We start from the raw sequence: 17,956 nt of genomic DNA, 5'->3' as shown, positions 1-17,956 counted from the left end.
TTATGTTGTGTATTGATACACTGTTGCCATTGGGCTTTCTTGTTTTGGAATATGTATGTTGCTTTGTCTAGAGCAAAAATTGAAACTGTTGGCCAAGAAATGCTGAGCTTCTGAAAACAGACCAGCTGGCTGAAGGCTCAGGGGCTTGTGGCATCTGAGCCTACTTGTGTGAAGGGGAAGTGTGGGACCTTGATGTCTTATTTACTCATTTTTTATTTCATGTTGGATGATCTTGAAGAGATCTCTCCCTTCCCAGCCTAAGGATTTTAATGTGGCACTTTGTCTTTCCCAAGTGCCAGGACATCCAGCTAGATACCAGTGCAGAAGCACTTTTGTTGGGAGAGAAATCCATTAGTGAAAGGACACCTGTGCCAGCCTTGTCCCCCTTGCACACCCAGCCTGGTAGCACCGAGCTGGCTTGGTTTCCAGAGCATGGGGAAGGAGGAAAAGGGTAATTGTAGGGGCTTGTGCTTTATTAGGAGAGATTCATGAGGGGGGGGGGTTGTGGGCAGGTTTTTCTACACGTAGTGACTTATGCCAGTTCTACATCTGGCTTTATTCGGATTATTAGGATTAAACTAATAAATCTGCTTGAAATGCTTGATGATGGGAATTTGCAGTGTGCTGCTGTGTTGCAGAGGAAAGGCTTTCTCCACGCTGGGGGGCTGGTCTGCACAACAGATTATAAAGCTTGTACCACACGCTCATGTGTATTCTGAAGTGGAGGACGTGCAGCGGGCTCTGTCTCGAGCCTGACCGCTTAGAAATTCTTAGCATCTTGGTGGAAAGCCTGGTAGCAAGTATGAGGCCTGGCAAAGGAGGCAGGGAGAAGGGTAAAAGTAATCTCTGAGCTTTAGCTGAGGCCACAACTAGTATTAGTTCATGATACCAAACCTCTTAGTCATTGCCAGGCCTGCTTATAGCACTTGTGTCAAGTGGGTGTGCAGCCACAGCAGTTTTAAATGACAGGGTTGTGTGTGCTCATGTGTTTTGCTGAGAAGTCAAGGCCTGGATTCCCCCCAGCTCAGGTGGGCTTTGTTATTTCAGTTGCCTCAGTAGCTGTTTGTGCCTGACTACAGGTAAAGGCACAAGAAAATAAAGGCAAATTGTGTGGCTGTTACCTGGAATACCATGGAGTTGCGTGCTTTTCCAGGGCCTTTCTCCTCTGCAGCTTTTCCCTCCTGGACATCTCTCACACACACAAAGTTGCTGCTTTTACTTGAGGTGATAAAATTGTAGCCTTCAGAAATTAAGTTCTGCGGCTCGCTTCAGACGTGTCTTCTGCTGAGGAGCCACCTCGCTGCATGAAGGAGATCATCACAGCTCGTGTAAAACGGAAAGCTGAGGTGGCTACAGGAATTGAAGTCCCTGGTGGGATCTGAGCTTGCTCTGGTGAGAAGCTTGCCCAGCCTTTCAGAGGCTAATACGGCTAAGGGCCATGTGTGCTTGGGAAGGGGACACCCAGGGGGCTCAGAGGCTCTGCCAGGACCTTGCCATGTGCACACAGCAGGAATTGGGGGTCTGGTGCTGCCCCTGCCTTCCTGATGGGTGTCTTGGCGAGCTGGGGGCTGCACGTGAACCTGCTGCCTCTTGCCAGGATCCAGCTCGAACAGCTCGGCAGCCTGGTGCATCCAGTGAGCTGTGCTCTGGCCTCATTGCCTTTATAATATATTCCCAGTTGCACCAGTGAAACTATTTATTTAATTCCCCAGGAATTCCTGCCTCAGTAATAGAGGTGTTTGGAAAATAGGTCCCTGCAAAAGCAACTTGTCGGACAAGCCTAAAGTCAGGTGTCATTGCCTGTGCCTGGGGGAAGGAGCCCTCCCTGCTGGGCCATCTTCCCAGGCTCATCTCCTGCAGAGGGATTCAGCCTTGCTCACAACCCGTTCCTTTTTATCCCTGTCTGTGGGTGACCTGCAGCCAGTGAAGCGTGAGGTGAGAAGGGTCGGGGCTGCAGGAGTCCCTTGCTGATGCTCGTTGGCAACACCATCGAGATCCCCTTGAGCTATTGTGCTGTGGCACAGGGCAGGGAGGCAGCACGAGGTTTCTCTGTAGTGTCTGCAAAGCCTCAGTCCGGCTGACTTGTTCCAGATGGTAGGTAGCTGGCTTAGTTTGGGCTGGCTTGGCTGGCTTGCTGACACGGGCTCCTCCTGAGTTAATTAGCAGATGAAGTTGATGGTACCCATGATTTGGAGGTCTGATGTATGGGGGTTGGGAGGGACGGGGAGAAAAGGTGATGTTTTCTCTACTGTGGTGCTAGCTGGGGCTGCCCAGGCTGACTCCAGTGGTGCTGTGACTTCAAGTCTCTCACTTCCCTCTTGTAGATCTCACCTTGGTAGAACATCTCTATGACTTCATAGCTAGCTCCTCTGGCCCAGGCAAAAGAATAGTTGTGGGAGTTGGATTCCCTTGCTGGTCTGTTTGCCGTGGAGGCTGAGGACGTGTTTTGGAGAGGACAGACATGTTCAGCTTCAGAAGGGAGTTTGGCTGTGCTGTGTCAGAGGCCTTGGTGGCCTGTGCTGTGGTGAGGACTTGAAGCTCTGTAACATCTTTCACAGAGTGCAAGGAAAGCCTTTTCCCTTTTCAGTGGGTGGGGAGGAATAGCTCCACATAAACCCCAGTGCAGAAAATAGCTATAGGACAGGGTGAGACTCTTGGTGGTTATGGGAGTTGGTTTAGATCTCTGCAATAAAAGGCTTATCTCTGCCACAACCTGAAAACTGGAGCTTGTGTGAGAAATCACACAAGGATTTCTTGTGCCTGGAGAGTTAATCCTTTCTTCTGGTGCTGTAAATGTTTATTTAGCAGTATCTCTTGCGTGTTTATGGAGTTCAGACATTTTTGAGTGTATGTTGGGCAGCTGCCGGTGTCCTGTCCGGGGATTCATTATGACTTGGAGCATCACCAGGATTGTAGTGGTCATCAAACGCCTTTGTGATCCTGCCCCTTTGCAAGGGATGGATGTGGAGGGGACTGTGGGAACACTCCTGTCTGCGGGCTGCATGCAAGAAAAAAGCTTTGTCTTGCACTGCCTGTTGAGTCCAGAAATGGACTAAAAAGCCTGGTGTGGAGTGGCCTTCTAGTGCCACATCCTCCCAATGATACCAGTGTTATGACTGTGTGGTGGCTCTAGATCTGATGGGCTTTCCTCTGGAAGAACTCTGGCCAATTAACATTTTTGGAAAGACAAAACACAGTCTTTCAAGGCAACCACAAAAATCTGGGATGAATGGGGTGGAAGGAAGGAAGTACTTCAGCTAAAATGGGGAATTGCTCCTTGAAGCTATGGCCTACTTATGAAAATTTTTGAATAGGCTTTCCCTGTCAAAGGCAGGAAAACAGAGACTTGCTGGAGGCGAGTGGGGAACATTGTTGCTGTTGAGTCAGTTGAGAGCGTGAGGTCTAGGGACTAATGTTTCAAAACTGTCAGCTAAATAATTCAATAAACCTCGACCTTTTCCTCTGCACGCAGATTCAGTTCAACTTAATTCCACTTTCGCTCCTGCTGAAGATGGAAAACTGCACGCTAAGGCAAACGATATTATTTGTAATCCTCTGTATTCTTTGATTGCTGACCTGTTCTTATTAAGGATGAATGACTTCTGTGGTGCCCTACAAGAGCTTCCTGTACCACAGGGGGCTATGCATGTTCCCTTTTCCTTCTCTAAGCAGGTGTGACTTAACACTCAGAAAATGAGTCCATTAAAATCTGATTTTCCTCCTTGTTGTTGTTGTCTGTTACTTTGTCAAGTGTACGCATTACTAGGGAGAGTAAAACCAAACTTGTCTAAATCTGAAATCTTTTCTCTGGCCTTTTATTTAATATCCTTAGTGTCATATGTGGGTGTTGCATATGAACTTAAGAAAAGCTGGTCTGAGCCAGTTCTTTCAATCCACTATCAGCTGGATTGAGACTTTCTTGGTGGTGCTGGACAAGTAGAGCTTCCCTGAGGAACTCCAGTGTGTATCTAGCACTTGTTGGGATGCTGAAATGGTAGGGATTTTCCAAGGAGTTACATTTCCCTGCTTCATTTAGGTCCTCCAGTAAGTCCAAGCCCAAGACAAGCTCCTGGTGCACTGACTGTGTGAAATCACAGAGCTAAATGATGATTCTTTTTGGTTTTTTAAGTTGAGACCTGTCCATACTCACTGCTGTGGTACCTGGACATTGAAGAAACCATGTGCGTATATCAACTTTGTCATAGGATTTTGATATGAAGACAGTTACTGTGATAAACCTGAACTCTTTAGTCCAGACTCAAGAGAACTAATAAATAAATGATCTGAAACTGTATGCCTTTAGATACACAGCTCTGCGTGCTCTACTTGGAAATTGGGTCTGTGCAGGCAAGTGTGGCACGTCTGTGTGCAGGGCAGCACCATGCCATGGTGTCCCCCACCTGCTTGGGAGCCAGCCAGCAGGGCACAGTATTAATGCACATCCTGCTAATAGGTCCCAGGGCTAATTAATTATCCAGAGCACGATATGGGGCACCTTTCAGTCCTCGAGCTTGTTGAATGGGAGCTGACAAAATGTGCCCTTGATGTGTGGCTACGGTTTTTCAGCAAAGAAAACACGGGGTTAAGGAACTGCAAGCACTGCTTGGCTGTGCCTGCACCACCTCCCAAGGAAAGCTGCTGCTTTTTGTTTGGAGTGGCCCTTCATTGGATTCAGGTGTTGGAACAGTGCTGCCTTGTTAGTTTTATAAGCAAGCCCCATGGGCTGCTTTCCTTTCTAAAAACCTCTGTATTTTGCTCAGGTTGTGTTCACACCCCTAGCTGGACTGGAGGTGGTGGAAGCCTGGGGAAGGTTTGAGGGAAACTGTTCCCAGGTTTGTGTTAATTTTGCCTTCTTGTGCCCAGGATGGGTGTCCCGGAGAGCTGCCTGCAAACGGCCTCTGCGTCAGCCTAACTGGGAGTCTCACCAAGTTCACATATTGCATTTTCTGCTGTGTCGAGTCCCACGTTGCGCTGTGCCTCCAGCTAAAGGCTTTTAGCAAAGTATAAACCCACTTATCTAACAGCCTGTGATGCAGCTGTTTCAGGGCTATTTTAAGTTTATGACATTGGAACAGCGAAGGAAATGGCTGTTGTTGGGTTTTTCCTCTCCACTGTCTTGCTGGGCTATAGCTGTGTCTGTGGTGGTGTGGGGCTGTGTAGCCAGAGGGGCTGGAAAAGGGCAAAAGAACTGGAAAAAAATAAGTATTTCTAATGTCCTTTAGCATGGCTTCCTGCAGCCTCCTGGCTAGCTTCTGCCACACTGATCTGAGTTGGTTTTAACCCTTAAGAGGGCTGGTGTGAAGGATCCTACAACTTTCCTTGCTGTGCCTGGCTGAGGGAGGATGGCTGGGGATGCTGAAAGGGAGATATCTGCCTTTCCCTGCACGTGGCACTTGGGAAGACAAAAGGTTGGGGAATTATTACAATAAATCATGGGTCGTTTTTTGAAATGGGGGGAGTGGGGCATTTCAACCTCGGGAGCCTGGCACTGAACAATAACTCCCATTTTATTTCCTCAACCTCATACAAGCGCTCAAAAAGGCAGTTAGTTGCACGTCGTCCTCCTGTCAGGAGAGGGCTTGGCCAGAGGAGCAAAGAGCATCTGGTTCTCATTGGGCTCTGCCTTTGGATGGTCTTCATTCTTGTTTGTCACATTATGTCTCTCTTCCCCCCCTCCCTTCCTTCTTCTCTCTCTTTTTTTTCCTCCCCCTTCCCTTCAGTGAGTTTACAAGCCTTGCTGGAATGCACATATGGTCCTTATCATCCCCGAAGTCCAGCTTTTTTTTTTCTTGCTGGTTAGCAGTTTGTGACATCAGGGGCTGTTAGAGGCATTAGTTACTTTGACTCCAAACAGAAAAGTCCATGGTTTTTGGAAACCTATGGAGGAAAATGTCTTTTGTGTCCGTTCTTGGCACAAATGGAACCGTTAGTGCTCTGAGCTGGTGCTGACCTTTAGCCAAACATTTTGCCTGGAAGACAAACGTTCATTCCCCCTCTCCACAGCCGCTTCTGAACTGTCAGAATTTGCTGACTTCCCTCTTCCCAGAAGAATGCGGCTGTATCCTCTTTCTCCATCCTCCTGCTGCGGGGCTGCAGCGTGCCAATGTAAGCAGTTCCCTCGCCTCCCCGCCAGCCAGCCTCGGAGGCGCGGGAACGGCGGCGGCTCCGTCGGTTGCAGGGAGCGGTTCCTTGCCGCGTGGCAGGGGCTGTGGCTCGCAGTCACGAGCCGCTGGCAACCAGGATATTTGGCGCTCGATGTCGGGGAGATGGGCCTTGTGATTCCCTCCCCGTGCTCCATCCGTGCTGGGGGAGCTGGGATGGGGACAGGGGTTTTGCTGGGGTGGATTTGCCTCTGGCAAGCGTTGCCTGCGTGGGTTACAGAATCACAGAATCAACCAGGTTGGAAGAGACCTCTGGGATCATCGAGTCAGGGTTGTACCTGGGCAGGGGCTGGCTTGAGATGCCTGCTCGCTGTCCCCGTGTCATCGTGCGATTCATTTAGGGAGCCAGCCTTGGAGAGAGGACGTTTCCTTCCCCATCAGTTCTGTGTGGTGTTGCTTGCACTAATGTCAGCGTGTCCAGCGTTGCCCAGTCTCCGAGGACGTCTCCTCAGGGGAACCCCTTGCTTTGGCTGGCTGGCAGCCTCCTTTGGCCGGTGATTCCCCAGATAAATCTCATATATCTGTAGGGCAACACTCTATGCGAGGAGGGGCAGCACAGGACCCATACCTCCCCTTCCCTGTCTGCTGCTGCCATGTGCTTTGTTGGCCAAATTGCTTCCAGCCTTCCTCCTGCAAAATAACCTTTTCCGCTATCCCAGTTCTCTGGGATTAAAGGGAAAACCAACACGCTGAAGGAGAACCTTTTTGTGTTCCCTGTGACCTTTCTGGTCACAGAAATACCGTAACGCTTTGATGGTGTTTCTTGTTACTGGGAATAGGGAGACCTGGCTCCTTGCTATTGTTTTAGATGTACTGGGGCAAGGGACTTACTGGATGAAGCATGCTCTGCTGAGGAGCTGTGTGCCCCTGAGCAACTACAGCTGGTGCCAGCTTTATCTGGGAAGGACAAGAGTTTACTGGGGTCGGGCCCTTGGGGGCAATACCAGCAGCAGTGAGTCACGAGGAGGGCTGGTGGCAGGGTGGGGGGTGTTAGCCATCCAGCTTGCCTGCCTCTCTGAGGGATCTTGGTGGCTTGCTTGGCACGTTAATCTGCAGAATGAGGATGTCTTCTAACGGGGTCTGCTCTCCCTGTTAAGAGGGGAAAATAAGAAAGGGGGGGGAAGACCTCCCAGCCTTCAGTGGCTTGCGGAGACATCTTCCAGCCAGCAGCAGAAGCACGGAGACAGGAACTCCCCCTCCGCTGCTGGTGACACTGATGGTTATCCTAGCCTGAAACAACAACAGAATCCTTCCTTTCTTGATTAACTGGCTGATTGCGACGGGCTGTTTTCTTGCGGCGTGACTGCGCTAGCTATGGCAAGGAGGGGAGAGGAATTGTTCGTTCTTTTTGTGTTCCCCCCATATTATTATGCTGGAGTTCCCTTGTCCAAGAGTTAAGGGTTTAACCATCACTTAAGTCTGTATAAGGAAAGGGATGGGGGTTGTGGGTGCTGTTGCAAGGAACTTAATCAGTGAGCTTGGCTCTGGTGTGGGCACTGGGAGTTGTGCCCTGCCAGCAAGGACCCTGAATCTCGGGTTTAACACGGGAAGAGGGTAGGATAGATCCATCTCTTGCCAACTGTGCTTTGCTTCTGTGCTCACTGCTCTGTCCTGAGCCACATTGTTGTCTGAGCAGACTAAAGTATCTCTGATGTCCCTGGCTTTGGATGCAGCATCTAAGATGACTTCAGAAACGCGGGAATGTGCGCCTGGTATGGGGCGAAAATGTAGCTGGCCTGAGCTGCTGACAACAATAAAAGCTTTCAGGATTTCTTAAAGGTGCCTCCGAAGTCGTGTGGCCTCCAATAACTAAACACTTGCTTCATATTTGTGGTTGAGCTCAATATTTTGCATACCAGCATATTTCCCCTCTTGAATTTGAGGCTCGTTTTTGTTTTCTTTAACTCTTCAGAGACCGTGTGAAAGTGACCCCCAGCTGCCAGGAGGGGTTGAAGGGGGGTATTTTGTCAGCAGCCTTAAAGCAGAAGGGGCTCCGCCAGGAGCTCGCTTGGGTTGAGGGAACATCTGTTACCGTGGTTAAGTGCTGAGTGAGGTGGGCAGACCTGGGCAATAAATGCAGGGGTCCTGGTGGACCCTTCCTCCTCAGGCTTTTGGGAGTGATGCTCCTTTTTCTCCCCAGGAGAAGAGCAATTCTGCTTTCTCTCGGATCAGCGTCCAGACACCTTCTGAAGTGTGAGGACATGGCTCTGCTTTGTGCTGCCTCGGGAGAAGGGATGCGTTTGTGGTCCTGGGACCCACCTTTACAGCCACCTCCTCGTCTGCACGCAGGCAGTACTGTTGCAATGGGGAAAATCAGTTTGTTTCCTCTTATTCCTGCTCGCTCTGCCAAGCCACCGTGGCTTAGGAGGAATGAGCTGATTCTCTCTTTGCACGTGCCTCGTCAGCCAAATTGTTTTGTAAAGCTTCACTGAATTACATCCAGGCAAACCACTGGTTGCCACAGAGCATCCCTTACAGCACTGCTTGACCTAGGAAACCTTTGCCACCAGGAGCTATGTATGAAGAAAACCAGATCCAAAGTAGACTTGACAGGGCTCTGAGATTGCAAACCTTCTCTGGTCTTTTGCAAGGCATTTTTTCCCCCTTAAAATTAAGAGCACTAGGACATGGAGTCCTGACAATTGATCTCTTTATGGTGGTAGCACCTAGGAGACACTGTGCCTCTGCAGACCCATCTCTGCTTTACTTACCCCTTCCCTTCCCCTACTAGAGTTAAAGCAGCAGCTGTGATAACAGTATCCGAAAGGTGGTTGTTGACCCAAGAAATATCAACTGTGGGATGCCTTGTAGGTCACTCTGCAAAGAAAAATAGTCATCAGCATCTTTCCCAATAAACAAGCATTTAATTGTTCCTGTTGCTCTGTAGCTTTTGTAAGGATTAGCATACAGCTCTGGAGGTTTAGAATCACTTTCTGCTCATGTGGATGGTGTATGAAGATGGAGGGAAGATTTCCCCTATAATGTGGAGTTCAGTAAAGGAGAAGTGACTGTGTCTTAAGGAAGAGTTTAAAAACAAGGCTGTTTAAAAACAGGGCTGTATTGAGGTGCAGTATTGGGGAAAGAGAGTCGCTGTGGTGAGCTCAAAGGCATGCTGAACTCTCCTCATCTTCTGAGAGAAAATGAGGAATTCCCATGAGAAGACATCAGTGGGGCAGGGTGATGATAAGCCTTTCCACTTGGGGTGAAGTGCCTGGGCAGCTCTGCTGCCTTCCTCTGGAAGGAGAGCCCTGTGGCAAGACAAATAAATCAATGCTTGTAGCATTGCCCCCCTGGCTTCTTGGAGGCTCTGGGCTTGTCTCCAGGGGGCAGGAGCCTTTGCTTATGTCAGCCTTTGACCAGTCTTCAGCAGGAGGCACCCAGTCCGCAGTGGCATGTCTCATTTGAGATCCAAACCCAGCCCACGGACTCTTCTCAGGAGCTTGTGACAGCGATTCACAGCCAGAGCAGTGTGGCCATCTGACTTAGCATCCCGTTGTTTTAAAACACTTCTGTTTTGCCAGACTGAACACGTGAGTCACTTGCCTGTTCTGCTAATTGTGCAGTGAGCAATCATGATTGCTGCTCTCCAGCAGAGGCTGCCTTTCCATGTTGATAAACCTGGAGCTCAGGAGCTTCTCCTGAGTTTGCAGTGGATTCAGTCCTTGTCCCCTCCCCAGGCAGCCCAAGGGCTGGTGACTGCAGCACTGTTGGGCTAATAAAACCAGAACTGCCCAGCCCAATGAAATGGGGCTAATTGGCAAAATTGCTTATGAAAAATATCTGACATTGGAAAGTGTAGAGATACTGTTTCTGTTTTTTTCTGCTGTTGATGTTTGCCACTTGCAGGAAAAAAAAAGCAAGGGGGAAGGAACTAAACCAAAGAAGGTATGCAGCAAAAAAATAACTGACACAGATGCAAGAGATGAGTCAAACTCCTGTTCCTGCTGAGTAACTGATGATGAGGCAGTACTTGATTTCCCAAAATATATCAGGGAAAGATACTGGTGCTGTGCTGAGAGATGTTCACCACCCACCACTTTCTGTGCAGCGCCTGAGTCATGGGCACCTCTTGCTTTCTGGGATCTTCTCTGGACTCCTTTCACTTAATCATAAACCCAAGCCTGCTGGTGTTTTAAAAATACTAATGTTACAAATATTTAATTTAACCCACTCACATCATGCACAAATCCCAGGGTCTCCTTCCATTGCCTGGGGCTCTTCCAGGAAAGTCACTGTTGCAGGTGAGTGAGGTGATGGAGCCCCTGCTCCATCCCTCCTAGATATGGTCATGTCACAGACTTAGGCATTTTTATTTTGAGATGTTGCCTTTCTCAGAGAATTTCTGTACATTTTTTTCTTTGGTGTTTTCATCAACACTTGGCCCAGATGTAACTTATTTCTTCCTGCAATCGGTGGCTGGTCTGTATGTTTTGAGGAGGGAAGTGGGGATGCTCAGCAATTGTGCAGAGAGCAGGAAGTCCTCCTCCACTTTTGATTCTTATTTTAACAAGTAAGAGTGTCTTTTTCCATGTCTGGTCCAAAGCCCACTGATTTTGTGCAAAAGAAGCTGGTGCTTCCAGCATCTTTAAACCAGGCTGAGGCTGCCCACAGCTGTAATTCAGCTCAACGGTATAGCCTAGGTGGAGTGACTCTGCTGGAAAGGTTTGGGGTTGGAGAAAGGTTAGTATCTTAAGGGCAACAAACTTCTGGAGAAAAACGTTGTATGTAACAACAGCAGAGCTGCTGTAGGGCTGCTGAGGAGGTTTGTCTTATTTTTTTTTTGGCATAACTGTGATCTGACAGGACTAGGCACGGCCTTCTTCCCTGACAAGAGGTGTTGCAACCCTGTTAAATGCCTTTCTTCTTGGTCTTACAGAGCGATGACCTTAGGAACCTGTCCCTCTCTGGCCACGTGGGCTTCGACAGCCTCCCTGATCAGCTGGTCAACAAGTCAACGTCACAGGGCTTCTGCTTCAACATCCTCTGCGTGGGTAAGTCATCCTGTGCCGCAGGGCGGTCAGCTCACGCCAAGGGGTGCACAAGTAGCCACAGATTGGCACCTTCTCCCTCCTGCAAAGGGTCAGATCTGAGCCCGTGGGGACCGTAGTGGCAGGGAAGTGACAGTTTCTTCCCAGAGCTGCTTCGGGGTAAAATCTAGTATCCTTCTTTTCCTTTTCTCTACCCTGTCCCCTGAGCCAAAAGATGGAAATTTCTAGGTGTTAAAAATCTACCCTTCCAATGGTTCTGCAGTTCTGCTTTCCCCAAGGGCTGCCCATAAGGAAGCTGAGCTAACTTGGGAATGAAATGTATTTTTAAAAGAATGTTAACTTAAATCTGCCTTTCCCTGGGTTGGGCGCGGAGGCTGTTGCTCAGTATATTGCATTCCTTCCCTTCCAGGCTTTGCCCACCTGCCTGGTTATATTCTTAGTTTCTCCAGTTGGAAATGATGCCGTTTTTAGTCTCCAAATGATGTATTTGAGAAAAAAAGCCTGTCACCTGTTCTCTGCTTATTTAATCTGGGTGCTGCAAGTTGGTTTTGTAGCCTGAGTTACTGTGTTGCTTTTCCCACCTTCAGGATGCCCCCAGAACGTGGTTCCATAAATCAACAAAGATTGTGGGGTTTATTCTTAGTTTGGCAATCATCATCTTCCCATTCATTGTTCATTTAAGCCTGTAAGCAGGGAATATTATCCCTTCTAATTAGTTACATTAATTAGCTGGGAAAAAACCAACCCTCTGACTGATTTTTCTACAGCAAGTCGAGAATTTCTGTCTGTGGTGCAGGGTGAGCCATCTGAAAAGCAATCTGGCAAACAAACTAGACTCCTCTCTGTAGCTTTGCATGTCGAAGAAGGAGATAGGAGAATTGTACTTCTGCACACTCAAGCTACCAACCCTCACGTGACTCTCCTAGCAGCATGAAAGCATTTAAAACTCAGCAGGGAACATCCCGATGAGCAGGCAGCTCTTTGATCAAAATGGCATAAATTAATTGCCTTTTTCTCTTGCAGTAAATATTCCTCTCTTAGCACGACTTGATATGTCTCCATTAACAGCAATTCGATCCAACTCTTTCCTCTTGTAAAATGTGATCAACCCTTTTTTGCCCCAAATTAAAATTTCACACAAATTGCTGCAGTATTGTAGCTTCAGAGATTAACAGTCAGTGCCATCAGTTTAGGACTGATCTTTTCACGTGGGTAGTGCTCTGTGTGGGCCCAGATTTCGAGCTATCATGTCGTGTATACTTTCTGTCTCCCCCCTCTTTCATTTGTTCATTCTTTTTTAAAAGCTTGCTCTATGTCCTGCAACTTCCCAGGGTAGGAATGCTGTGACCAGCATATCTCTGCTCGATTTTACTGGGCCGTAAGTAATCTCTTACCTTCCTGAGCCCAGCATGGAAAATGGTCAGAGTCAAAGCCAGCAAAATGAACTGTGGAGTGTCGCAGAGCAACAGGTAGTTGCTGAGTAGTGGTATTTGTTTCTGTGGACACAAATACTGTGTGGTTTTCTGAGGCCTTCTAAATAGGGGGTTTGCATATTTTGAGAGAGAGATTTTTCATGCTAGGAGAGCTGCATGCAGCCCAGAGAGATGCTTGAGGGCAATCCCAGATGCAGGCTCCTCTCTTCCCACCTGATATTTTGCTTTGCTTTTCTATTATTCAGCACTTGTTCAGATTTTGGGGGGGTTTAAGAGGTTGGGATAGGACCCTGCACAAGCCTGACCTGCAAATGCCAGAGCCTGCCCACTGCAGCCCAGAAGATCTGTCCCAAATCCCAGCATCGTTTTAGTTGGGGTGACTTCAGGATGTTACCTCAGCCCACCCCGTGCTCCCAGCACGGGCAGCAGTTTGAGGGTGTAATTGCTAAGCAAACACTTCTGCCTTAAAAATGGGTTTTAGGCTAATGCTTTCTTACATGTTACTAATTGCACTGGGGATTAGTGAACTGCAGTAGTTTTAAAAGTTGGTGTCTAAGCAGTGTGCCACTTTAGATTTTTAAAATCTTATTTCCTGTCTCAAATATTCATTGTACAAGTTTCACTATGTTTTTTTTGTGATTCTCTTGGAAAAGGAATGGAAACTGAGCTGGGGAAAAACAAGGCATAAAAACATGTAGAGAATCAGATATGTCCTTGGGAATCAAATTCAGAGTTGAGAGAATTTATAACTTGCTTCTGTAAAGAAAGTTATATCAGAACTAGGACTTTAGCCTACACTATTAAAAAGATAATTAAATATTTCTCGAGTAAGAACAGCTTCTTGCTGTCCTGAATACAGCTGTCACTTGCAAGGTGAGGAGGTTGGGGCTCTTCATGCTCTCAAGCAGGAGGGAGCCTGCATCACTGGTCAGGTCATACCAGTGTAAAAACCACGGGCAACAGCTGAAGACCACTGGAAGCAAATGCTTTAGGGGAGAGGAATGATTATTTTTCTCTCTTGCACTGCTGGTGTAGAAAGTCCAGTAACAGGGTTCTAGCAGCAGCAGGCATTTGCTGGTTCGTCATGGAAGGAGTCCTTTCCCTTCTTCAAGGAGGATGGCTCACTTGGCAAATGTCAAAGTAACAGCTCTTAAGACTGTTGTTTTATTTTTTAATTTTTTTTTTTCCTCCTCCTCCAGTTTAGTACCCTCTCTTCAGGGAGTCTCATAAACCTCATCCTATCCTCTCCGATTCCCCTCCCATGGGAAACGTTAACAATAGTATTACTGGAAAAGACTGTGTGCCTCTGTGTGTGTGTGTGAAATAAGCCCCTTTCCTTCCCCAAAATAATGAAAAATCCCTGAGGTCAGTGGGGCTTAGTATCTCTGGTGATGCCAGAGTGGTACCACCTCCCTTGAAAACCCAGCCCAGCCCACAAATTTCTCTTGCCATTCCCAGCACAGCAGCTTAGCTCTTCACCTGTGGGTGATGGCTTCTAGCTCTGAAGGGATTTGGTTTATCTCAGTGTCTGTCAGGGCAGCAGCTTTTGTGTAGCAGGGGCTCATTTTGGGTTCACATCCCCAGCGTGTGGTGCTTTGATGGGGTATGTCTGCGAGGTGTGCTGCAGAGACCCAGGCAGCGTGACCTGCGAGGAGATGAGTTGGAGCCCAGCAGCAGAAGCCAGAGCTGCTGTCACCTCCCAGTGTCCGCAAAGTCCCTGGTTCAGCCCTGGGGGGTTGGTGAAGGTGGGGACTGTCTCAGAAGACATCTGTTCCTGCAGGGATTATTTTGCTTAGCCATGTGCACGTAGCCTAATCCCACTGCTGCCCAAGTGGAATAACTCCTTAGCCTGGCGAATGTGCCTGAGAATGAGGTGAGGAAGAGCAGTCGGACCATACTAACGCTGCCTTTGTCTGCTCAGGCGAAACTGGCATCGGCAAGTCGACGTTGATGGACACTCTGTTCAACACCAAGTTTGAAAGTGACCCTGCGACGCACAACGAGCCCGGCGTGAGGTTGAAAGCCAGGAGTTACGAGCTCCAGGAGAGCAACGTCCGTCTGAAGCTGACTATTGTCGACACAGTTGGATTTGGCGATCAGATTAACAAAGATGACAGGTAAATTGATTGCTGTCAGGAGCAGGAATCCTTGTGCTGATGTGCTGTGAGATCAGAAGGGCCTGGCCCTGCGTGGGGAGTAGGTCCCTCGCTGTTCCTGGGGGGGTTTCCTCATCCTAACATCACTCGCCCCATGCGACAGGTAGAAGTGATGAGAAACTGAAGTGAAGAACAAACAGATCAACTCGGCTACAGCACTGAAACTGTATTTCTGCCCTCCTTGTCTCGGTGCAGCTTAGTTGAAGTCTCTGCTTGAGTAGAAACATGTAAATATTTGAAAGCATGAGTTCAAATTGCAATTACACTGCATCTTTTAGGGAGCTGGAACTCAGATCGTAGTTCCTGTTCACACCATCCTGCAACGTTCAAGTCAAAGTGGGTTTTACTTTAACATTGCATCGAGGTGCTGAGTTCCGTGTTGTGTGCATGAAGTTAATACTCTGGACAGCTCTTTGAAAATGCAAGCTTAATGTCCAAGTTTCCACCAAGATCCCTGTTAGCATGGAGATTGAGCAGGTTCTGCTTCCTCTTCAGTAGGGAGAAAACTAGATTTCTAGAAAAGATTTTACAGTGCTTTATTTCTGTAACGCTTCCTTGCTGCTTGACCCGACCCCAAAATGCAACTGTTGCCCCCGCTTTGGGGCTCCTGCTCCTAACTAATGCTACAGAGCCAAAGTGGTGAGGGGCCCGTGCGGGCTGGGGGAGAGCTCTGCACGTCACACGCTGCCATATGCTCTCGGGCAAGAACAAAAGCTGCTCCGAGGAGGAGCAGGTGCTGGGAGCGGGGATGCTCTGCAGCTCGTTACTGCCAGGTCACTTTGCATTGGCTTCATTCAGCAGACAAGAAGAGGCAGCAGTATTGGTGGTGAAGCCTCTCCACCCTCCCTCTCGGGCAGTTGGAGAGGGACAGTCACAGGGCAGCAGGGCTTAGGGATGGCTTTTGTCCTGCTGTGTCCCGGCACATATGTCCGCGGTGGGTGGGATTTTCTCTGTGCTCCTAGTTCAAGTCCTCCCAGTCTCTTCTTGCTTTGCTTTTTAAGATGCTTTCTCTAATATGATCTCCCAGTGTAAGGCCTCACTGCTTTCTTTGCAACGTGCCTCTGTCTGAGGTTCTTGAAGTCTTGTGGTCAAGAAATCAGAGCAGCAGTCGTGTTACAAACCCACCTGGTGATATTCGGGGTGCCCTCTGTGCCTGCAGATTAACCAGCAGTGCTCAGTACTGTCTGTGGAGTCAGCAGCTCTCCCACAGCACGGGCTGGCTTTTGCTGTAGCTCTCACTTAGTAAATGAAGCAAGAGTCTGCCCTGCTTCACTGAGGGTTTTGAGCAACTGCTCACACAGCTGCGCTGGCATCTGGAGCAGAGGGGCCGGACCAGAGCCTTGCTGGCTGCTGTCACGAGGGTGTTTCTGGAGGACCTGGAAACTCCTGCTGGCCTATTTCCTCCTCACAACTGCTTTGGAGGGAGAGCATTAACACTGCTGTGAGGCCAGTGCAGAAGGCAGTGGCAGTGTTGGTGCCCTGGTCTCAGTACCCTCCTTTGAGAGCTTCCTTGGGCTGGAGGCCCCAGGGCTGCCCTTGGTGGAGGGAGACACAAACTGAACAGTTCCCTTTCCAGAAGCACAATCAGTCAGATCAGGGCATGTTACACAGCTTTTTCCCCTCAACAAAATGGTCCTTCCAAGGTACACAAACAGTGCAGCTGTCTCCTGAGCTTTGCTCACAGGCTTCAATTCCTGAAGAGTTCCTTTTATCCCCTTGTGAATCTCCCTTCCCTCTTAAGGTCACAAAGAAGCTTTTGGACAAGCTGGGGTAGGTGGCAGTTCCATGTTTATTTTTTTTCCTGGCAGTGAACACCCTGGTTTTCTCTGTTCCATGTTTTCTCTCTTCAGCTACAAGCCTATAGTAGAATACATCGACGCGCAGTTTGAAGCCTACTTGCAAGAAGAGCTGAAGATCAAACGATCCCTGTTCAACTACCACGACACCAGAATTCACGCCTGCCTCTATTTCATTGCACCGACCGGGCACTCACTCAAGTCCCTAGACTTGGTCACCATGAAGAAGCTCGACAGTAAGGTACTTGCTGCTCCTATTATGACCCTGGCGTGGCCCTACTACTGCTTTTATGATCTTGCCACAGGCTGAGTTAAACCTGCTCAGAAGAATACTGCCTGTTTTTAGCAGTGGGGAGTTGCAGAGATGCTGTGTGAGGCTCCTACCCTCGTCCAGTCCCATCTCGGGTTGGGAAACTTGGCCGCTTGCTCCACAGCTATGCTCTAACGTTAGCAATCTGAGAGCAGGGAACTGGATTTATGATTTTATTTTCCTGTGGGTGAACTCTGCCAAGTTCAGTGACAGGTTTGTTCACAGCTGAAAGATCAGTTGGCTGTTGAAAGAGAGAGAAAAGCGTGTTTTCCTCCTGAAATGCAGAAATGAAGAGGGGAGGTTGAAGCTGAACTCTGCTAGCTCTAGCACTCAGAGGTGTGGTTGCCATCTCTATTTCACTTTGTCCAACAGATTAATTAGCTTCTTGTACAAACCCTGACTTGGTAAGTGTGTATGAGATGAGATGTACTTCTGAAACACTTGAGGTCATCTTACTAATGGGTGAAAACCAGATCCAAACGCTGTCTCTGTGTGCTTTGACTGCATCTGGCCAGACACAAACAGCGATTTGATCTTCTGTGGCAAATGTAGTGCTGTTCTAACCATAATCTGATAAACAAGAGGAACCTGAATAAATATGTTACTTGGCATGTGCTTTTTCAGCTACCCTCCTGACTAGTGAGAATGGGAACCCAGCTTGGTTTAAACCATGATGTTTTAATAGATACTTGCAAGAAGATTTCACCTCTCTTCTTCTAGGGAAAATAACTGAGGTACAAATGTAAAACCTGAGTATTTAAATTGAGCTTTATCTCTACTTCTTTACATCATTATGAAGCAATTTAAATCAGTCCACCTTGCACCTTTGGCTTATTGGATGCTGATTCTGCAGAAGAGAAATGATGACAATGGGGTTTTATTTCCTAGAGTGGCCTATTGATTGGTTTTATGCAGTGATGGAGAAGGACCCCTGCCCTATTCAACTTAAAATATGGTTATGGAGATTTACCCTGAATGAGCTAATTGGCATTTGTGTTCTATCTTTTGGCAAAGGGGGTTTTCATAACTCCAGGCCATCCTCTCAACAGAATTAAGCAATGTAATATAAGAGGATTTTCAAGCACTATAGTTAAAATCCCTCCATATAGGTC

At 48.2% G+C, this 17,956-nt stretch overlaps 1 protein-coding gene across 9 annotated transcripts in view; it reads left to right on the top strand.

Moving 5' to 3' along the window:
- Positions 1–17,956, top strand: part of SEPTIN11 (septin 11) — a 47,777-nt gene that overhangs the window by 12,314 nt on the left and 17,507 nt on the right. For all 9 annotated transcript variants that reach the window (XR_011048386.1, XR_011048384.1, XR_011048383.1 and 6 more), the window contains exons 2-4: positions 11,038–11,152; positions 14,504–14,699; positions 16,589–16,775. Coding sequence is in view for 5 of the 9 variants with exons in the window: in XM_068403297.1 (XP_068259398.1) it covers positions 11,038–11,152; positions 14,504–14,699; positions 16,589–16,775 (498 nt within the window). In the remaining 4 variants the exon portion in view is untranslated. The remainder of the gene's footprint in view (positions 1–11,037; positions 11,153–14,503; positions 14,700–16,588; positions 16,776–17,956) is intronic.

The sequence above is a fragment of the Nyctibius grandis genome, chromosome 6, assembly GCF_013368605.1.
Source record: "Nyctibius grandis isolate bNycGra1 chromosome 6, bNycGra1.pri, whole genome shotgun sequence".
NCBI classification, from domain to species: Eukaryota; Metazoa; Chordata; class Aves; order Nyctibiiformes; family Nyctibiidae; genus Nyctibius; species Nyctibius grandis.
The sequence above is the reverse complement of the archived record's forward strand: the minus strand, read 5'-3'. Positions and strand labels throughout refer to the sequence as shown.